This window comes from Molothrus ater, chromosome 22 (genome assembly GCF_012460135.2).
Source record: "Molothrus ater isolate BHLD 08-10-18 breed brown headed cowbird chromosome 22, BPBGC_Mater_1.1, whole genome shotgun sequence".
Classification (NCBI taxonomy): domain Eukaryota; kingdom Metazoa; phylum Chordata; class Aves; order Passeriformes; family Icteridae; genus Molothrus; species Molothrus ater.
The window spans coordinates 7,392,158-7,413,357 of NC_050499.2; the positions used below are offsets into that span (position 1 = coordinate 7,392,158).

At 60.9% G+C, this 21,200-nt stretch overlaps 2 protein-coding genes across 5 annotated transcripts; one reads left to right on the forward strand and one right to left on the reverse strand.

Annotated features, from left to right (window-relative positions):
• Positions 1-183: 183 nt before the first annotated feature.
• Positions 184-7,773, reverse strand: RNF214 (ring finger protein 214). Of its 2 annotated transcripts, none has more exons than XM_036397368.2 (15): positions 7,598-7,773; positions 7,183-7,384; positions 6,490-6,549; positions 6,149-6,289; positions 5,741-5,880; positions 5,135-5,203; positions 4,258-4,354; positions 3,954-4,042; positions 3,474-3,576; positions 3,161-3,259; positions 2,542-2,909; positions 2,034-2,169; positions 1,469-1,576; positions 1,059-1,154; positions 184-439 (listed from the first exon to the last, which is right to left on the reverse strand). In XM_036397368.2, exons 1-15 carry the CDS (start codon positions 7,675-7,677, stop codon positions 374-376), a joined length of 1,854 nt encoding a protein of 617 aa, XP_036253261.2. In that variant the 5' UTR covers positions 7,678-7,773; the 3' UTR covers positions 184-373. The 2 variants fall into 2 exon arrangements, with proteins under 2 accessions (XP_036253261.2, XP_036253260.1); XM_036397367.2 differs by having other exon boundaries at positions 3,474-3,564; positions 7,598-7,770.
• Positions 7,774-7,825: 52 nt separating this feature from the next.
• Positions 7,826-21,068, forward strand: PCSK7 (proprotein convertase subtilisin/kexin type 7). Of its 3 annotated transcripts, none has more exons than XM_036397576.2 (16): positions 7,826-7,866; positions 8,777-9,229; positions 9,644-9,778; positions 10,152-10,317; positions 10,611-10,701; positions 11,255-11,309; positions 12,437-12,575; positions 13,156-13,256; positions 15,515-15,682; positions 16,923-17,030; positions 17,886-17,988; positions 18,792-18,948; positions 19,037-19,131; positions 19,258-19,351; positions 19,624-19,741; positions 19,887-21,068. In XM_036397576.2, the coding sequence occupies exons 2-16, from the start codon at positions 8,789-8,791 to the stop codon at positions 20,289-20,291; spliced, it is 2,376 nt and encodes a 791-aa protein (XP_036253469.1). In that variant the 5' UTR covers positions 7,826-7,866; positions 8,777-8,788; the 3' UTR covers positions 20,292-21,068. The 3 variants fall into 3 exon arrangements, with proteins under 3 accessions (XP_036253469.1, XP_036253468.1, XP_036253470.1); XM_036397575.2 differs by lacking the exon at positions 7,826-7,866 and adding an exon at positions 8,052-8,368; XM_036397577.2 differs by lacking the exons at positions 7,826-7,866; positions 16,923-17,030 and adding an exon at positions 8,052-8,368.
• The last annotated feature ends 132 nt before the right edge of the window (positions 21,069-21,200 follow it).

Sequence of the window (21,200 nt, forward strand, 5' to 3'; positions counted from 1 at the left end):
AAAGCAGGGGAGGAGTGGCAGGGATTGGGGGTGGTGAGGCAGCAGGTCATGAGGAATGGCCCTAGGAAAGGAGCTGATGCGAGCCAAGTGGGAAGAGGTGGTTCCCAGCAAGCAGGGAACGCTGACCCTCATTTGGAAGAAGCCAGCAAGGCTGCAGAGTAAGAAATGAGGAGCTGCAGCAGATCACTGCATAATATACACACTTTATTTATGAATCTGTATGTTTACAGACTTTCTATACACACATTACCTATATAATAAAAATGTACATGTGTATACATGATCGTATAAATATAGAACTGTAGAAATCTTAGAACTGATCCTGTCTATTCACAGCAACTCCTCCCAGGGGCCCACGTTGTCCCAGCAGCCGTCATTTGAGGCTTGGGCAAAAGGGGCAAGTGTCATTCGTGTTGGTCTGGGCCCAGAATTTGATGCACTGGAAGAGAGAGAATTAGTCAAGAGCCACTGGGCCAACCCAGAGGTGCCATCATTGTCCACAGCACTCGCTTCAGGGCTGGTTTCCTTTGCTTCTGCGGCCTCCAACACAAGGTTACCCTAAGGAAGGAGCCCTTGTCACCCCTGCAGGACCATCAGGCCCTCCTCAACAGGAGTTTCCATTTCCTTGGGCTGGAGGTCCCAGAGCTGTTGGGATTTGGGGCTGCCCACACAGGTGACCCACGGCCAGACCCATGGGACAGGAAAGTCTCCTCCTCTTGCCAAGAGCTCCTCTCTGGCATCCCCACCCAGACACCTGGGCAGCAGTGGCAGCTCTCCCCTCATCCTGTGTTCCAGATCCTTCCAGACTGCTTTGCTCCAGCATCCAACCCTCACGGACACAGCACAGGCTCAGGGACACAAGGGCAGCCTGTTCCTAAAGCCACCACCCAGTGGCCATGCAGGGTGGCCCAGCCAAGAGTAAAGGATGGGATGACAGGATGCAGGGAAGCTGTTTATTGATCGTACCCTTCTCCTGGCAAGGTGTCAGGACAACAAGGACTGGGGAGGGGTCACCTGGAAGGACCAGGAGGAGGCTCTGAGCAGCAGAACACACTCACCTCCTTGTGCAGCACGTGTGAGCAGGCCATGGGGTGAAGGTCACCGGGCTGCACGAGCTTCTGGCACATCAGACACAGCTTACAGGCAGCTGGGGTCTGGGAGGGGCAGTGAGGGAAAGAAAGGAGGAGGCAGGGAAGTCAGACACACAGCTCTGACCACAGATTCAGCTGCAGCCCAAGGCCACAGGGTGTTCAGTTCCCTCTGCCCACAGCCATCACACCCATCATGTCTGGTGTCCCTCTGTTCCAGTGTGAAACCCAAAGGATCTGTGCCCCCAGTCCTCCCCCCTTCACCTCGGCAGCCCAGGTAGCCGTGTGAGGAGAGAGCTCCCAGCTCCAGGGGCTCATCCCATCCCTTCAGGACAGCCCAGGCAGGCTCCCCCCTCCCCAGGGAAGACAAGCAGCCTTACGTGCGACGCCGTTCCTGGGTAGGCGACCTGGGCCGGGGGCAGGAACATGGGCGTGCTGATCTGAGGCAGGGGAGCAGAGAACATGGGGGCTCTGATCCGGCCCAGAGGCTGCAGCGAGGCCGAGGAGGCACGTCAGAACAGCCCGGGAGGAAAGGACAGAGGAGTCACCCCAGGGAAAACTGTTCCCTGGTTACGCTGCAGTCAGCAGGACAGGGAGCCCAGGGGACAGCCCTGACGCACAGCCTGAGCTCTGTGGGGAGCCAGGGAGCAGGGGCAGCTCTCCTGCTCCCCAGGCAGCTCTGCTGCTCCCCAGGCAGCTCTCCTGCTCCCCAGGCAGCTCTCCTGCTCCCCAGGCAGCTCTCCTGCTCCCCAGCCAGCTCTCCTGCTCCCCAGCCAGCTCTCCTGCTCCCCGGCCAGCTCTGCTGCTCCCCAGCCAGCTCTGCTGCTCCCCAGGCAGCTCTCCTGCTCCCCAGCCAGCTCTGCTGCTCCCCAGCCAGCTCTCCTGCTCCCCAGGCAGCTCTCCTGCTCCCCAGGCCCCCTTGCAGCAGCCCCCAGGCTGTCCCACCTGAGCACCGGCCGCTGCCCGCTCCTGCTGCTCTGCCAGCTTGGCTGCCACCAGCTGGTTCAGCTCCTCCATGGTCAGGCCGGCCATGGTCCTCCGGGCAGTCTTGATCTGCTGCAGGATGTTGGTGAGCTGGGCCCTGCATGGACAGCAGCCTGCTAAGAGCTCCTGGTGCTCACACACGGGGATCCCTCAGCCACTGCTGCCTGCGGGAATCCGGGTGCTTCCCCTCCACCTCCAGTGAGGTGGGCCACGTGCTGAGGAGCTCCTCTCCCCAAACCACTGGGGATAGCGCAGGGAACCCCCAGAGCCAGGCTGAGGGGGCCGTGCCCAGATATCCCTGCCATCCTGCAAAGCTCCCAGCGATCCCCAGCACTACAGCAAACCTGCTGGAGACCACCACCTCTGCCAGCCTCCCTTCCCGCAACACCAGGAGCCCCCCTTGCCCTGATCCCAGCTCCCAGTGCCCTCACAAGCCCCTGCCCTCCCCAAACCACCAGCAGACCCTTACTTGTTGCACTGAGGGAAGCGAGTGAGCAGCTTCTCCAGCAGCTTCTCCAGCTTGTCGGCCGGCTGGGCCCGGGGGAACTCGGGGGCGCCGCCCAGGCCGGGCGGAGGAGGGATGGGGGCAGCGGGGGCCATGTGGGGGCTGTGAGTGCCCAGCAGCGACGCCACCACCGGGCTGCTCCTGCCCTGGGAGGCAGGCAGGGGTGGGGAGGGCTGGTTGGGCCTGGACATGGCGGGGTTCAGCAGAGGGAAGGACAGAGCCCGGGGATCGGCACTGGGCATGACCATGGGGACGGGGACGGGCCCGATGGGGAAGGGGAGCCGGGGGGTCAGGGATGGGTTGGGCTGGAATGCCGTCAGCATGAAATCTGTCTGAGAAAGAAAAGTAGGGCAAGAGGGAAAGGCTGGTTAGAGCAAGAGCACCTGGAAGCAGAGCTGAGTGCCCTCCTCTGCAGGCAGCGAGGTGGGAACTGCAGGCACTGGCGGCTGGAAAGGGAAGGAGACCCTTCCCCTCCTCTCTAGTAAGCCCAGACAGGGAATGGGCCATCCCACACATGCCCAGCACCAGGCAGGCTGTGCCAGGGCCTGGCAGCACCATGCTGTGGGGCTGGAGAGGCACTCACTTCTGAAGGTGGAGGAGGCAGCGTCGGTGTCGGGATCTGGGGGAGGCTGCTCAGCTTTGTGCCATTCCTCACCATCTGGATGTGGTCATTGAACTGATCCTGGCAGAGAGGAAAGAAAACAGGCACGTTTATCAAACCTAAGCAAGTTTGGGCATTCTAAGGCAGGCGGTGGCAGGCCCTAAAGTGGCACTGTTTGGCTCCACAAGGAATGGAGAGGAGCTGAAGGGAGGAGCACTGTGTATGTGAAGGGCTGCTCACTGTGTGTGTGAGGAACTGCTCACTGCTAGGCTGGGAGAGCTCAGCAGGAACTTACTCGGACGCTTTGCTTGGTCATACGTATCCTGTTCAGCCTCATCTCCCACTCCTGCTTTGGCCTCATGGTCTCCAGCGTGGGCGGCGCAGACCTGCAAGCACAGCTGAACTTTCCCACTTGCAACTGTGCTCTCACTGGCTGCAAAGTGGGAACAGCAACCCCCACACCCTCCTGGCTTCCCCTCCTCCAGAGGGGTGGGAAGGGCTCACCCCCAGGTGGGGCACCCCACAAGGGAGAGGGGCTGACCTGGGGGACACAGGGACACCACAGCCAGCAGCACTGGCTGGTGAACAGTGACAGGGGACAAGCACAGCCCACATGCCCTTGCTGTGAGACATTATTGAATCACACTGATCCAGTAAGAAAAGCACAGGAAATCCTGAACTATTCCAGTCCAACCTCCAACGTAAGCAGAGGAAGAGGAGATGGGACACAGGGACACCTGAGTGACCCTCCCTGCCACTTCTGACACAGACTTACTTGAGGTAGGTGAGGTGTAGCTCTGCTTCTTTTTCTGCTTCTTCTAGTTTCAACACCAGCAGCTCCTTCCGGCTCTCCAGGGACAGGATCTACGGACAGAGGCTGTTTTTGTACTCCCATTTCTTGCTGCCAGCCCAGGCACTGGGCACGGCTCCCTGCTAATGCTCCCTGCACTGACACGTGTTCATCTCTCCTCTTATCCCACAGAGTGAGACTTGGCCTTGCTCCTAATTTCACAGCACTGCCCATTACCCAGCTAGAACCTCAAACCAACCACCCTGCAGGGAAGGAGTCACCTGCTCACCTCTGCTTTCCAGGCCCGCTCTGTCTCCTCAAGAATGTTCCTGTTGATTTCATTGTGCTGGTTCTTCAGCTTGTCCAGCTCCATCTCCCACAGCTGCCTGCACACAGAACAGAACAGAACAGAGCAGAGCAGAGCAGAATGAGCCCCCCTTAGGCTCAGGCACTGGAATGGCCCCAGGGGATGGATCCCAGGAGCTCTGGATGGCTGGGACATGGAAGATCAGCAGTCTCCAGGCCGTGACAGCAGCCCCAGCTCCCTGGGCTGTGTGAGTCACTGTCCCAGCAGCGAGCTGTTCCAGAGCACACAAACAAGCAGCGTGCAAAGATGCTGGGCCAAACGAGGGGAATTCCCCTCAGCAAAATTCAGTCCAGCCCCAGGGAAGATCTGTACCAGGAATCAATCTGAGCAGCTGTGCTGTTCTGATCCTGGAGAAGTTTAAAGCTGGGCATTTCCACCCGTGCTTTGGGAACACCTGGAGCATCCCTGCCCAGCTTTAAATACCCAGAGCTTAGTGTAGCTGGACAGCTGTGGGGAACGGACAGGGAAATCAGTCTGCCCTAATTCTGGGGAGTCGAAGCTCAGTCAGAAGTAGCAGTTACAAGCTGAGTCAATCCACCAAGCCCAAACTCTAATCTTGTGGGATCTTTATGTCACAAGTATCCAGGAGTCTGCTTGTGACTGGGATCAAGGAAGATTTAATCCAGAGCCCTGATGCTGAAAGAGGAGATAAAACCTCTAGGGCACGTAACTGGCCAGCAGTGCTGGCTCGTTGTCTCTCCTCTGTCCCAACCAAAGCACTGGATTCACTCTGAGGCAGAATGACAGGAAGGAACAGTGCTCTGGGCAGCACTAATCAGGTGAGGGATAAGAGCCTTACTTCTCATCAGACTGCTCTGCAATCAGAGAGGCAATCTTGTTTTCCTTCTCCTCCTGCTCCTTGAGCAACCTGCACGGGAGAAAAGGGACAGCACAGCTGGAATCCCAAGGGAGCAGGGCCCACATCCAAGCATCCCCAGGCCCAACCCCACACCACAGGCTGGGGATGGCTCCCTGCAATGTGTGTGGGAAAACAGCCACCAACAGCAGCCTCTGGAGCACAAATCCTGCTGTCTCACGGCACTGCACAAAGGCTGTGGCACAGAACCAGGCTGGCTGCAGGCAGCTGAGCTGCTCCCCCAGCACGTGCTCTGCCACCAGCACTTGGGGGAAAAGGGCTGAGCACTCAGAGCCATCACTGGAGTTGTTTTACCCAAAAACATCACCGAGCCCTCAGAATAAAAACCAGACCTCTATGACATAACAGAATGGCTCCATAAAAATGCCAATTCAAATATAGGGCCTATCCTAAATTCATCCACGTACAGGTCTGACCTAAATACTCGCTGCTTCCTAAAAGTTTAAAGCTCTTTGCTCCATCAGGCTTATATCACGGTTAAGCAAGGTCTTCTTCCCCAAAAAGAAGATTTCTTTTCTGTACAAATACCTTCTGCCTTTCTCACAGAGTTTCTCAATTTCAGCTTTGAGATCCTGCTCTTTCTGCAGGAATTCTTTCTTTTCTTTCTCCATCTTTTTCTTAGTCTCTTCTCGCTTGATCGTAACATCCTGAATGGCTTTCAGGATCTCCTGGAGTAAGAGAAGCATCACACAGATACAGAGCAAAATTACCAAGTAATGGTTTTGATTTAAAATACTTTTTTTTTTTTGATTAATTGATTAATGAGATTACACAGCAAACTCTTTATTTTTAGCAGACTGAGTCAAGATATAAATTGGTTGTTATGAGGAAACTCGGGAGACTGATGCTCTGGACTGCAGGTTCTCCTGCCTCTTCATAATGACTTTAAAATTAATTACAGGGCAGGTTAAACAAAAAAAGTCCTTCACCAAATACCTGGTGGTTTTTCATCTCCTCTTCCCTCCGCTGCTGGAGCTGCTTAAGCTGGACCTGCAGCTGATTCTCCACCTGCCTCTGTTTGTCCAACACCTCCTGGTAACGCTCCTTCAGCAAGGCCCTCTCGGACATCATCTTGTCCTGCAGTGGAGAGCACAACTCCTCTGTGACAAGGACAGCCTGTAACAGACTTCAAGGCTGACATTTGATGGTCTTGGTCTTTTCCAACTGCAATGATTCTGTGATTCTATTCTGACAGGAATAAAGTGGGAAGAACAGCTCCAGCTCGTGCGGCTGGGAGTGTGAGCAGCAGAGCCTGAGCACAGGGCTTTGATACCCACCAGGTTCTTCTCGATGTCCTGGTCCGTGTTCACGTCTGCATCAGCTGCCTTGAAGTCGGTCTGTGAAGGGAGATGACTGAGCTCAGCCCCTGCAGTGACCAGGGAGGGACTCCAAGCCCTCCCTGGGCACCTGTTCCAGTGTTCTGCCACCCTCCACAGAAAGGAGTTCTCTGTCATATTGTGATGAAACATATTTTAGTTTATGGCTATTGTTCCTCATCCTATAGCTGCGCATCAACAAAAACAAGCTGGCACCCTCCCCTGACACTCCTTGGAGATATTTATATGCATTAATGGGATCCTCTCTCAGACTTATCTAGCCCAACCAGGCCCAGCTCCTGCAGCCTCTCCTTATTAGAGAGATGCTCCAAACCCCTCATCATCTTCACAGCTTCCACTGCATCCTTCTTCAATAGCTCCTTCTCTTTCTTGTACTGAGCAGCCCAGACCTGAACACAGCACTCCAGATGTGGCCTCACCAGGGTCAAATTTTAATTAAAGATTAATTAAAATTCAAGCAGAGGACTGGGCACACAGCAGCGGTACAGATGTGTTTTGCCCTTCAGTCACGGATTATTCAGTTCTTTGTCCTCTGGGTTCCACAGGAGCCTTGCAGAGCCCTGGCCCCGCACAGCACAACCCCGAGCCCCGGGGAGCTGCACCACGGCACGCGGAGCCCGGAGCTGCACCCACCTGCACCGCGATGTTCTGCGACGGCCTGGCCGGGGCCGCCTCCTCGTCGGGCTCCTCGGCCGCCGCTCCGCTCTGCCCCGCGGCCTCCGCGCCGCCGGGCCCGGGCTCCGCATCGCCGCCGGAGCCGGGGGCGGCCGCGGGCTCCGCGTCGCCGCCGGGCCCGGGCTCGCTGGGGCTCTCCGGGGCGGAGAGCGGGCTCCCGCTGCGGAACGGGGACATGGCTCAGCGCTGCGCCGCGGCCGCGTCCCGGCTCCATCCCGGCCCCATCTTCGCTCCATCCCGGCTCCATCCCGGCCCCATCTTCGCTCCATCCCGGCCCCATCTTCGCTCCATCCCCGCTCCATCCCGGCCCCATCTTCGCTCCATCCCCGCCCCATCCCGGTGCCGCTGCCGCCCCGCCGGCCCCCCCCGTTACCTGCCGGGCAGCGCGGCGGGGCCGGGCTCGCAGAGGCGCGGCGGGTCGGGGCCGTCGCCCTGCGCCTGTTCCAGCGCCATGGGGGCGGCTGCGGGGCTGGGCCGGGCCGGCGGAGCGGCACCGGGCGGCACCGGGGGGCACCGAGCGGCACCGGGCGGAGCGCACGACCCGCGCCCCCGCCGCGCCGCCCCTTCCGCCCCGCGCCCCGGCGGATGTGACGCCGCTGTCAGCGGCACCGCGGTTCCGGCGGCGGCGGCGGCTCATGCCCGGTGAGCGCTGCGGGGCGGCACCGGCGGGCGGCGGGCTCCGGGCGGCGGGAGGGATGCGCACCGGGCCGGGGAGCGCTGCCGCCGGCTCCCCGCGGGCCCGGGCGGAGTGGCGGAGGGGAGCGGGGGTGCTGTGCCCGGGGGTGACCTCCGCGGTGTCCCCGGTGCCGGTGCCCGGCGGAGCGGGGAGCGCCGCGGCTGCCCCGGGGCGCTGCGCGGTGCCGCTGCCGGGGCGCTTAAAGCCCGACTTGTAGGGAGAGGAGCGCGGAGCTCGGTGTCCAGCGGCAGCGGCAGCTGATGAGTTGTGTCAGAGGGGAATGGACCGGGTTGAAGGAGGAGAAGGGCCGGGAGTGTCGAGCTCCGGGCACGGCCGAGGCAGCGGGATCTCGGGAGGTGTTTGCCCCGCTCTGCGGTGCCGTGGTTTGCGGGCTGCGGGTTGAACCGGGGCTCGACGGTGATTTCTGCCCGTGCCAGGGAAAAGCAGGTTCCTCCGGTCGTGGAGCAGGTGAGGAACGAGTTCGGTGGGCTCCTGCAGAAGAGGAAGCGGCTCTGGGCTGCCCGCCGAGCATGGCGGTGCCCGTGGTGTTTGTTCTGGGGAGCCACGCATCAAGAGTTTCTTATCAGTTCCTTATCAGAGGCAGGAGGGGGAAGTGGCTGCTCCTGCCAGCCCCGCGCGGTGTTTCCTGGCCCGGGGCTGGCACCCGGCAGGGCAGGGCAGGGCTGGGATCGATCCCTGGGTGTGCCTCCCGTTCTGAACCCTGGGAAGGAGCCGCTGGTGTTTCCCGGGAAAGGGATCTGCCGTGCAGCGGGTTGGTGGCAATCCCTATGGGGCTCTGTGGGACCTTCAGGTGGCCCCGGCCACCGTGTCCCTCATCAGGAGGGGTTCTCACCAGTTTCACGTGTGCTGTTACAGCCCTCGTGTCTGATGCCGCATTGGAGGCGGGGAGCGCCGCTATGGAGTGCGGGGATGGAGGCCACGCTCTGCATCCACACGTGCCTTTGGCTCAGCGCTTCCTGGATCCCCCTGGCCTCGCCGGCCCTGGACACTGAGGGCAGCCACGGGAAGCTGACGTGGGCCGTCAGCCTGGAGGCGCCCGAGGAGGAGCTGGAGCAGCGGGCAGAGGAGCTGGCCCGGACTGCAGGGCTGGTGAACATGGGCCGTGTCGGGGAGCTCAAGGGCCATTACCTCTTTGCCTACCAGCCCGACGGCCACGCAGCGGCTGAGCACGAAGCCATCAGGAGATCCGTGGACACTTTGTTTGCACAGCACGACAGCGTGCGGTGGCACTCGGAACAGAAGCTTCTGAAGCGCTCCAAGCGCAGCCTGCACTTTAACGATCCCAAATACCCCCAGCAGTGGCATCTGGTGAGTGGTGTCCCAGCTCCTGCTGTGCTCCCAGGCTCGGGCTGTCTGTGTGGCCACGGGCGAGCTGTCATGCAGGAGGCAGAGCAGCCTCTTTCTGTGCTTTGGAGAGGAGGGAGCTCGCTGAGAGCTCACCCTTCCTGCCGTGTGCTTGCTGTGATGATGGGAGGAAGCAGCTCCTGCAGCTGGTTGTGCACTGGTGGCACTGGGGTGGGCAGAGGGCTTTGGCTGGAGCACACTGTGTCCCCCACCTCATGGCTCCAGCAACTGTTGTTCATTGTCAGCCTCAATTAATCTTCCCTGACTGTCCTGTGAGTCCTTCCCGTGCTGGCCCCAGCCCCACACTTCATGTCCAGTGCCCCCAGGAGGTCCCCTCAGCACTGACCATGTCCCCTCACTGTCCTTTCTGGTGCTTAGAACAACCGCAAGAGCCCCGGGAAGGACATCAACGTCACGGGCGTGTGGGAGCGGAACGTGACGGGGCGCGGGGTGACGGTGGTGGTGGTGGACGACGGCGTGGAGCACACCATCAAGGACATCCAGCCAAACTACGTGAGTGCCGTGCAGGCTGCAGGCCGGGCAGTGTGACAGGAGTGTGTGAGAGCTCAGAGTCCTGCCTGTGCCATCACTTTGGCTCAGCCAGGGCGGAAAGTGCCAGCAGCAAACCTTTCCTGGGAGGTTCTGCACCCAGGTTTTGGGGTTACCTGCCTTTGTGCAACCCATGGGAGGCAGCTGGCATCCCTCTGACCCACAGCAGTGCCTGGAGCTGCCTTGGTTGGTCCTTTCCCCACAGCAGCAGCTGGCAGTGTTGGGAAGCAGCCTCCAAGTTCCCGTGATGCCCGGCCTGTGTTGTGTTCTCTTAACTCCTCCTTTTCCCAAACTGAGGAGAGCAGAGCCCCAGTCCTGACCGCGGGTCTGTTTGCAGAGCCCAGAAGGCAGCTATGACCTGAACTCCAACGACCCTGACCCCATGCCTCACCCCGACGAGGAGAACGGGAACCACCACGGGACGCGCTGCGCCGGGGAGATCGCGGCCGTGCCCAACAACAGCTTCTGCACCGTGGGGGTCGCCTTCGGCAGCCGCATCGCGGGTAGGTCACCCTGCCAGGGCCTGCCTTCCGTCCCTGGGTGCTGCAATAACATCACTAGAGCTGGACAGGACCTGCCTGAGCTCGGCTGGCCCTTGGTGCTGGACAAATAGCGGCACAGGGAACAGGAGGGTTTACCCCAGATCCAGCAGGACCTGGCATTGCCTCGGCTCTCCAAAGCTGGGCTGACCTTGCAGGGTGAGCACAGCGGGGCAGCCTCGAGTCAGGAGTGTGTTTGCAGTTTGTGCAGCTCGTGTGACCCGTGTTCCTCACGTCCCTTGTCCTCTGTCCTGCAGGCATCCGAGTGCTGGACGGGCCCCTCACGGACAGCATGGAGGCCATTGCCTTCAACAAGCACTATCAGATCAATGACATCTACAGCTGCAGGTGAGCCCTGGGACCCTGAGCTGGCTGCCAGCCCTGCTCTGCCTGGGGATGGGGTCACAGCTCGTGGCTGAGTGCTCACACCAGCTCCCATCCTCCTGTGGCTGCAGTTAGCCTTGATAACCTTGTTATCAGATGGCCTTGTTAACCACAATCCTGTTCCTGGAGACCTGTCCTGGGCTCTGCACAGCTCTCACAGGTGTGAGGTGTGTGCTGCTGCAGCACATCCTCTGGGCTGGCTGTGCTGGAGGGGGCACTGTGCTCCCCTCTGTGGTCAGGCAGCCCCGGCTGAGCCGTGTGTGACGGGGATTGGAATGTGTGAGAAGCCTCTTGTTAAATAAAAATCAAACATTTTGTGCACTGGAATCTGACCCAGGGGCACAGTGCAGACACGACAGCCATGTCCCAGCAGCGAGGGGCCATCCTGATGGGTGGGAAAGTGCAGTGCTCTGCAGTCCCAGTCATGGCTCTGGGAGCAGCTGGGAGCTGGCTGTGGTGACAGGAAGAGCCTCCTGTGCCTCCTGGGGCTGTCACCTCACGGTGTCTCTCTTTGCAGCTGGGGTCCCGACGATGATGGGAAGACTGTGGATGGCCCCCACCAACTGGGAAAGGTAAATCCCAGCTCCAGCAGCCCTGGGGGAGCCTCCAGGGCTTGTGGCTTGTTGCCTGCCCGTTCAGGGCGGGAGGGCCATTGCTGTGACACTCTGCACATCTGCGTGTGTCCCTCGGTGCCAGCAGAGGTGTCCCTGTCACTGTGGGGTTGGGAGAGGCCACGCTGCAGCAGGAGGGCAGGGCAGGGTGAGCTTTCCAAGCAGAGGCTGCTTCCAGCAGGGAAAGGCTCTTTCACAATCTATGGAAGGTGTGGCACTGACAGCTTGTGCAGCCCATGGGGTGCTCTCTGCTCAGGAGGCCGAGCTTTGCCTGTGCTTAGGGTGGCTCTCCAGGCAGGGATGGTGCCCTTGGATACTGGGAGTAAATAAGGGGGGGTGGGATTGCAGTGGGAGGAAGAGTCAGAGCTGAGGCTGCTCCTTCCCAGGCCATTAAGGTTTTCTCCAAGCTCCTGTGCTGCAGAACTGCTGCAGAACACACCCAGCCTGCCTGTGCTGCAGCAAGGGGTCACCAAGGGGCCCCAAAACCAGCAGTGGGGTGTGGTTCTGCTCCAGTGCTCTTCTGCTGTGCTTTTCCAACCACAGCTCAGCAGCGCTGACAACCGAGCTGTTCGTTCACCATAACAAATAGTCCCCAGTCCTGCAAGTTAATTTATTCCCTTCCTGCCTGCAGAGACAGCTGGAACAAGCTCCAGGACACAAAGCACAGGCAGAGCTCGCTGTGCCACAGAGAATGGGCAGAATGTGCCCTCATCTGCCAGGGGAGGGAGAGCAGGGTGGTTACTTCCAGTGGGGTTGTGTTCTTGCTCATCCCTCAGACGTGTCCTTCCCCTAGGTGGGAGCAGAGTCTGGGCTGAAATGTGCTGCCAGGTGGGGCCCCGGCTGTGGCGTGTGCCAGCAAAGGCAAAGCCCCGGGGTCTGTGGGGCTGGGCACTCGGAGAGGGGCAGTGGGGAGCCCTGATCACACGTGCTGGGCTGGCTGCTGCAGGAAGCCCTGGGATCAGTGTGGAAGGAGCCCCCAGCCCTGGGATCAGTGTGGAAGGAGCCCCCAGCCCTGGGATCAGTGTGGAAGGAGCCCCCAGCCCTGGGATCAGTGTGGAAGGAGCCCCCTGCCCTGTCCCTCTCCACAGGCTGCCCTGCAGCACGGGGTGATCGCGGGTCGCCGTGGCTTCGGGAGCATCTTCGTGGTGGCCAGTGGCAACGGGGGCCAGCACAGTGACAACTGCAACTACGATGGATATGCCAACTCCATCTACACTGTCACCATAGGTGAGCCCTCTGTCTGCTCCCCTCCCAGCCTGGAGCAGTGAGGTGATCCCAAAAGCACAGAGCCTGCCCATCTGGGAGCTGGCTGGATGCTGGGAATCTGTGGGGAATGTCTGGGGACAAGCCTGGCAGTGGCTGGGGTGTGCTGGGCTTCAGCCTCCATCCCTGCAGTTTGTGTCTGAGCTACAGAGCAAGAGGAGGCCAGAGAAATTCCTGCCCGTGCCCAGGCCTCCCTCCCAGGGCTGTGACAGATGCTGCCATGTTCAGGGCATGATCTGGAATGCAGCATTCCCAGCATTTGTGTTAGAGGAGAAGTGTGTGATCCACGTTCTCCAGAGCAGAAGCTGCGTGAGGGGCAGGAGATCTGTGTGACACTGAGCACAGCGAGGGATTATTTATCATTGCTGCCCTTTCTGTAGATCTTCCAGGTGGGCAAAACACAGGCTTGGTTCTGATTTCCCTGCCCAGCTCCCAGGCCCTGGAGGAGCACATGGCAGGAGAGGCTCTCGGGATCAACACCCCCAAGTCCCAGCAGTGGGAGCAGGGCAGTTTCACCCAGGGGGTGCCTCTGCTGTTTCCCCAGGAGCTGTGGATGAGACAGGCTCCATGCCCTTCTATGCTGAGGAGTGTGCCTCCATGCTGGCTGTCACCTTCAGCGGCGGGGACAAGATGATGAGGAGCATCGTGAGTACCTGTGTCCCCTGTCTGTGCCCTCCTGGCCGCCCCAGGGACAGCCAGGACATGGCTCTGTCCCCTCTGATTGCTTTTTATTCCCTCTGATGTGCCTTTAATCCAGGCCCTGCACAAACAGAGGGAGGCTCCTGTTTCTCAGCCCCTCAGTGCTGCCCAGCCAGCCCCCCTCTCTCTGCTCCCAAGGGGTGCTGGAGCATGGAGGGCAGGGAGAGCCTCGGGCTCTTTAAACCACTTGGCCCCAGCTTCTCCTCTGTTCTGGCACGTGGGCCTCTCCCAGCCGAATTTTTAAGAATATTTTTATCAGCTTTTCCCTTCTTTTGCCAAAAAACGACTTCTTGTCAACAACACGTCCTTTCTGCCCGAGCCAAGCAGCCAGGGCTGTTTTCCCCCCTGCAGGCCTGACCCAGCCCGTCCCTCCCTTGGTGCCAGGCTGCCCCCAGCCCCGTGGTGTGACCCCTTCCTGTCCTGTGGGGCCAGCAGGGACTGCAGAGCCCACCCGCCCCAGGGCAGCCTGGGGGAAGCATCGCTGCCTCCTGATATTTAGGGTTGGGTTGGCCACGTTTGGAGGATCTCCCACCAGGACAGGACTTCCCAAGAGCTCTTTCCTGTGGCTCTGTGCCTGCCACAGAGCAGCTGAGTCCAGGCTTGTCAAGCAGGGCTGGGGAAACCTGGGGAACAGGGAGAGCCTGGGATCCTCAGGCACCTGGCTGGGACTCAGCCAGCTCCTCCTGCAGCCCAGAGCCAGGGCAGGCCACAATCTGCCACAGGGACAGTAAAACCCAGAGCAGGGCTGATTCTTGCTGCCAGAAATCCCTGCAGTTGTCCCAGGCTGGTTTGGAAAGTGCTGACCCTGGGAAAAAAGGGAACCAGCGAGGGCTGTGCTGCATTCCATCAGGAGCTCCAGGCTCGGGGGCTGCTCTGGCTTCCCCCAGCACGGTGTGAGCGCTTTGGAGGTCACAAATGCACGTTCAGTTTAAACGCTGGCTTTGTGGGACACTAACAGGGGAGCTGGCTCTCCATGGGGCAGCCAGGGCGAGGTGCACACGGAGCCTGGGAACAGCTGGTACCACAGTGGCTCCTTCAGCCAGCCCTAGCCCTGCTAAACCCCACCCAGCCCTTTTCAGGAGCACAGTCTGCTCCTGGGCACCCTGCAGCTCGCTGCAGTGCTGCCAGAGTTAACTCAGAGTTCATTTCCCTGCAGCCATCTGCTCCAGCTTTTTTTTTTTCTTTTACCAGACCATAAACTTCGTGTGGTTTCCTTAATGGGAAGAATTTAATACAGCTTCTGGCACTGGATGTGTTTCCTACTGAAAGTTTGTGCTCTCAGGGTGCTCTGTGTGGGACACTCAGTGTCCCAGTGTGAGCTGGAGCCACTCACAGCTGGAAAAATGGGATGGAGCCAAGCAAAAACACAAGAAACCCTTCAGATTTTGGGCTTTCTCCCCACGGGGAGCAGAGGGAGATGGATGCACTTGCTTTGCAGTGAGGCGGCACAATTTGAGAGCTGCCTGATGCCTCTTCAGAGGCTGTGTGTGCTCTGCACAGCCCCACATGGCCCCTGCAGTCTGGTTGTGACACTGATCAGCAGTGACAGTGAGGAAGAGCCCACACTGCGTCTGCCAGGGGTTTCCCTCAGAGTTCCTTAGTTAGGGCTAGTTCCTCTCTGTGTCTCCAAAGGGAACTGTTCTCCATGCCCCATTTCCCACCTGGGATCACTGTCCCTGCAGTGAGGCTGTCCCAGGGACCCCTCCTGGCTGTGAGCAGGGCCAGTGGTGTCAGGGACCCCTCCTGGCTGTGAGCAGGGCCGGTGGTGTCAGGGACCCCTCCTGGCTCTGAGCAGGGCCAGTGGTGTCAGGGACCCCTCCTGGCTGTGAGCAGGGCCAGCGGTGTCAGGGACCCCTCCTGGCTCTGAGCAGGGCCAGTGGTGTCAGGGACCCCTCCTGGCTGTGAGCAGGGCCAGTGGTGTCAGGGACCCCTCCTGGCTGTGAGCAGGGCCAGTGGTGTCAGGGACCCTTCCTGGCTGTGAGCAGGGCCAGTGGTGTCAGGGACCCCTCCTGGCTCTGAGCAGGGCCAGTGGTGTCAGGGACCCCTCCTGGCTCTGAGCAGGGCCAGTGGTGTCAGGGACCCCTCCTGGCTGTGAGCAGGGCCGGTGGTGTCACAGGCTGAGCTGGGGCTGGCTCGGGGCCAGGAGCACACGTCCCTGTGCAGCCCAGCAGCCTGACAGGGGCCTGTCCCACGTTCCTCGGCAGGTGACGACAGACTGGGACCTGCAGAAGGGCACGGGCTGCACAGAGGGGCACACGGGCACGTCGGCGGCCGCCCCGCTGGCCGCGGGGATGATCGCGCTGATGCTGCAGGTGCGGCCCTGCCTCACCTGGCGCGACGTGCAGCACGTCATCGTCTTCACCGCCACCAAGGTGAGTCCCTCCCTCCCTCCCTCCCTCATCATCTTCACTGCCACCAAGGTGAGTCCCTCCCTCCCTCCCTCATCATCTTCACCGCCACCAAGGTGAGTCCCTCCCTTCCTCCCTCCCTCCCTCATCATCTTCACTGCCACCAAGGTGAGTCCCTCCCTCCCTCTCTCCCTCCCTCCCTCCCTCCCTCATCGTCTTCACTGCCACCAAGGTGAGGGCCTGGCCCCGCTCCTCCCTCCCTCCTTCCCTCCCCTCAGGGTGCTGCAGGATGCTGGGCCCTGCTGTGCACATCCTTGTTTGTGTCTGCTGCCCCTCCATAAATCTCTGCCTCGTCTGGTTCTCTCCTCACCCCCTGTTCCTTCCAGGAATGTGGCTGAGGCATTTTCCCCTGTCATGATAATAAATGGGTTGTTTGCCTCAGGAATGCCTCCATCTGCCAATGGAGGGGTCTTCCAGGGGCTCAGATGGTTCCAGGGCTGAGAAGGTTCCAGGGCTCAGCAGGGTCCAGGGGCTCAGGAGGTTCCAGAGCTCAGCAGGTTCCAGGGCTCAGGAGGTGGGGCTGGCCCAGCCCAAGGGCTGCCACCTCTGCAATGTCACCTCACAGCCCAGGCAGTGGGAAACAGGAGCTCTGCCCTGCCCTGGCCTTTCCTGGGCTCTCCAGAGAACTGGGCTCCCGGAAACAGGCACAACAGAGAGCTGGGCAGCAAACACAGCCCTGCCCTTCACCCAGAGCAGGAGTGGGAACTCACTGGAGGGATGGGGCTTCTTCCTCACCCCTCTGGGGAGCAGGAGGCTGTGTCCAGCTGATGCTGTGCTCTCTTTGGCATGAGACAGTGTTTTCCATAACTTCCAAGCCAATGTTGCCAGAGCAGTACAACTCAGTAAGTGATGGGACCCAGATCTGTCCTGCCCCAGCTCTTGGTGATTTAAAGGACTCGGTTCCTTCTCTCCAAGGCCTCTGCCATGCCACAGGCAGTGGTTTGGGCAGCAGGGAGCAGCTGGGATGTTTCAGAGCAGAGGCATTTGTGCCCTTTTGTGCAGCTCCATTTCCTTTCTGAGGAGCTGGAAGCCGCTTTGTCCTGGGATTTGTTTCAAACAAAGATCAACCTGTTCCTTTCTAATAAGGCCATGTGGGTTTGCTTCCCCACGCCTGTGGGATGCGTCTGGGCCTCCTTCCCTCCAGGCCTGGGGGTTCAGGCTGCCTGAGCCCCCAGGTGAGCAGAGCCCCCGCGTGTCTCTGCAGTATGAGGACCGTCACGCCAAGTGGGACACGAACCAGGCTGGCTTCAGCCACAGCCACCAGCATGGCTTCGGCCTGCTCAACGCCTGGAGGCTGGTGAACGCTGCCAAGGTAATGCCCTGCCCTGCCACACCTGCCCTGGGGGCAGGCACAGCAGCCCAGCCCAGGTGCAGCCCCATGGCAGGGACAGCTCCTGTCCCGCTGACGCCTGGGGTGACACCGCTGCCGTTCAGCACTTTGGCCACCATCCTGCTGGCCCTGCCTCCGAGGCTGCTTTGGGTATGAGCTCACGAGGCTCCCAGCAGTGCCTGAGAGCTGCTGCTCTCCAGCACTATATATAGCCATGGTGAGGGCCCTGATCCACGGCACCAGGAGCAGCCCCAGCACCTTCCTCCCTCCACAGGGTCTGTCCTGCCCCAGAACCAGGCTGTGCTCAGCTGGCAGCTCTGGGGGAGTGGTGTGCTCACAGCAGGCTGGGGCATCCCCATCTCTTCCTCCTCTGTCACACGGAGCCCAGGGCGCATCCCTTTGGCACTTGGTCCCAGCTGTGTGTGGAGCTCTGTGCAGCTGTGTCAGGTCACTGCCACTGCCAGCCGTGCCCCCGGGGTCACAGGGACCTCCAGGCTGCTCCCTCTTCCTGCAGGCACTTGGGTTCTGCTGTTCCCTGTCCCCTGTGCCAGAGGTGGAGTGGAACAGCCTCAGCACACCACTCAGAGCCGCTGTGACAGACGCAGAGCTGGGGAGTCCCAAGCCCTGATCAGCCCTCCTGGCTCCCAGGCAGTGACTTTCCCTCCTTTCCTGGGCATGTGGGCACTGCTCCCATCCCTGGGGTGTCCCACAGCACCATCGGGAGAGGCCCCTTGGCCTGGGCCCACATCCAGCGCAGGAGCAGCCTGTGGGAGCTGGAGGGATGGGTGTGCAGGGAGGCTGCAATCCGTGCTGAACCCTCTCTCCTTCCCCTGGCAGATCTGGGAGTCTGTGCCCTACCTGGCCTCGTACGTGAGCCCCGTGCTGAAGGAGGGCAGGAGCATCCCCTGGCTCCCTCAGGAGCTGGAGGTGGCCTGGAATGGTAAGAACAGGTGTGCCATGGATGGAGAGCAGAACCACCCTGCCCTGTCAGAGCAGGTGTGCCATGGATGGAGAGCAGAACCACCCTGCCCTGTCAGAGCAGGTGTGCCATGGATGGAGAGCTGAGCCTGCCCTGCCGTGTGGCACAGCCGTGCAGGACCAGCCCTGGGCTGCAGGAGTCCAGGAAGGGGTTAAATGCTGGGCTGCCTGGGCTTTTTCCGCTGCCCATCCCCAGGGGATCCCCTCCCCACATCCCATCCCTGCTCTGATGTGTTTGGGGAGCCAGACGGGCTCAGGAGCAGGGCTGGGCAGTGGCCAGAGACGCTCTGCTGCCTTTGACCATTTTAGGAAATGCTGCAGCTCCTGACTTGGCCGGGCTGTGCCGAGCAGCAGCGGCTGCTCCAGGCTACCAGGGGCAGGGAGAGCTGAGCCCAGCCCTGCCCGGCCCCCAGCAGGCCTGCAGGCAGGGGACACTGCTGCCTCTGTGACCTGCCTGTCCTGCCATGTGCCCACGTCCCCCCTGCCTGTCCTGCCATGTGCCCCACCCAGCTCTCCCCACTGCAGAGGGGCCGTGGTCAGCAGCTCTGGGGCCGTGAGCATTCCTGGAGCTGGGAACGGCTGGAGATGGGCTGGCCAGCCTGGACACCTGGGTTCTGCTGCCAGCCCCACACAGGGCAGTGGGGAAGAGGCAGAGACCACGTGTGTGTCCCGTGAAGTGGCACCACAGCCCAGTGGGGCTGCCTGGCAGTGGGGACTCCATCCCAGCACCACCAGCCTTGACCAACCCCCATCTCCCTTTCCCAGTGACCCCTGCCGACCTGCAGCTGTCTGGCATGAGGACCCTGGAGCACGTGGCTGTCACTGTCACCATAACCCACCCTCGCCGTGGCAACCTGGAGATCCGGCTGCTGTGCCCCAGCGGGATGATGTCCCTGATCGGCACCACCCGCAGCATGGACTCGTGAGCACCGAGGGCACAGGGCTGGGGCCGTGTCCTGCCCGCTGCCTCTGTGACCCCTCACGGGTTGTTTCCCCTCCCCTCTTGGCAGGGACCCCAATGGCTTCTCTGACTGGACCTTCTCCACGGTGCGCTGCTGGGGCGAGGAGGCGCAGGGCACCTACAGGCTGCTCATCAGGGACATCGGTGAGTGCTGCCCTCGGGGCACCCTCAGCACTGGTGGCAGCTCTGTGCCCCGTCCCAGGGAGCTGCCAGCTCATGGCCTGGTTGGCTCAGAGAGTTCCCCACTGGACCAGCCCGCTTCCTCCCCAGGGGACGACAGCCTGAGGCCTGGCACCTTGAGGCAGTGGCAGCTGACCCTGTACGGCTCCTCCTGGTCCCCAGCAGAGATGAAGGAACGGCAGAGGTAGGGCACCACGTCCCCCAGGGGTAGAACACCCCGTTCCCAGCGTGGAGGGAGCCAGCAGAGGGGGGCTGGGGGGTTCATCCCTGCCTCCCTGTGAGCAGGGGGTGGGTGGGAGCCGTGTTGCTGCCAGGTGAGGCCAGGGCTGCTGCCCTCACACCTCACAGGGCTGCAGAACACAGCTCTGTGTGCTGAAGGAGACAGTGCAGACCCTTTGTGGGCGTTTTGGAGCCCCTCCTACCCGTGGGAGCCTCACAGGGTGTCTCTGTCCCCAGGCTGCTGGAGGAAGCCATGAGTGGGCAGTACCTGAGCAGTGACTTCTCCCTGCCCTGTCCCCCAGGGCTGGACATCCCCGAGGAGCAGCGTTACACCATCACAGCCAACACCCTCAAGGTGAGCCTGCCTGCAGGCTGAGAGCCCTGCATGCCTCAGGATGAGCTGGAAGAGCAGGACCCTGCTCTGTGCCCTCTCTGCTGGGCAGTGGGCAGGGCCCTGAGCGGGTTGAGAGCTGTGTTTTTCAAGGGGTTTCCCTCTGCAGACCCTCCTGCTCCTGGGATGCTTTGCCGTGTTCTGGACATTTTACTACATGCTGGAGGTTTGCCTGACGAGGAACGAGGTGGGGCTGGACCTGGCCTGCTCCAGCTCCAGCAGCTGCAGGTGGTACCAGCAGGGCAGGAAGCACCGAGCCCTGGAGAGCGACCTGGAGATGGAGTCGGTGCCACTGTACCGGGAGAAGGACGTGGACGAGGCTGAGATGGAGTGTGAGCACCTGGAGCCTGCCCAGGATGGGCAGAAGGGGTCCTGGAGCCCCACACACCCCAAACTTTCCAGCAATGGCAGAGCTGGGAGCTTCCACGAGGCAGCCCCCAGTGGAACGGGGTTCCTGGGCAGGGAGGCATCGACTGAACTGCTCGGGGAGGACAGGGAGCACCAGCCCTGCTGACTGGGGCTGGGCTGGGGCCCTGCCTTGGTACGACCTGCCTGGGCTCGGGCAGCACAGACTCATTGCTGAGCCTCCACGGACCATTGCCACTGTGTCCTGCGGGAGGTGGTGCTGGAAGGGGCTTGGAAACAAGGAGAGAGGGCTGGTACTGGAAAGGGAGATCCCCTTCCCTCCTCCTGGCAAACAAAGCAAGCCTTAAACCCTTTCCTGGTGGAGCCTGCCCTGCTGGACGCTCAGGGCGCCGTTGTGAGTGGAGTGCCATTCCCACCCAGCCCCTTCCTGCGCTGCAGCAGGGCCAAGACGTGTCCCTTTGTCCCTGATTTCTGCAGAGCCAGCCTGGAAAATGCAGCAGGGCCCCAGCAGCCTCCTCTGCAGGCAGGGACCCCGCAGCACTGGCATCTCCCTACCCACCAGTTATCCCAGTTTAGAAGCAGGGAGTTATTTCACTCATCTCCAGCCAGCGCTTCTGCCTGCCCCCGTGCTCCAACGCTGCTGATTCCTCCTCTCCTGCGGGCACAGAGCAGCTGTGGGCTGGGGGCGGCAGGAGCCAGCCTGGCTGGGGCAGGATGGGCTGTCCCTGTGTCACTCTGCTGGCAGGTAGGCCAGGCTTGGGCTGGGGAGGGGAGGCTGAGTTGCTCTGGCAGTGGCTCGTCTGAGCAGGGTTGGCTTCTTCACATGGCTTTGGGTTCGGTGGTTTATTTTTTTAAAGCTGGGGTTTGTTTTTTAATCAGCAAAGCCCTTTTGTGTAGCTTTCCAAATAAAGCCTGAAAAACCCTCCTCTCCCCCGCCTTCCATCACTCTTCTGCCCTCCCAGAGCTTCCTCACTGTGGAAAAATGTGTCACACAGCAGCTCCCAGCCCCGGGGCCAGACCCAGTGCTGGGGTGCTGCATCTGGGGGGGCTGTGAGCC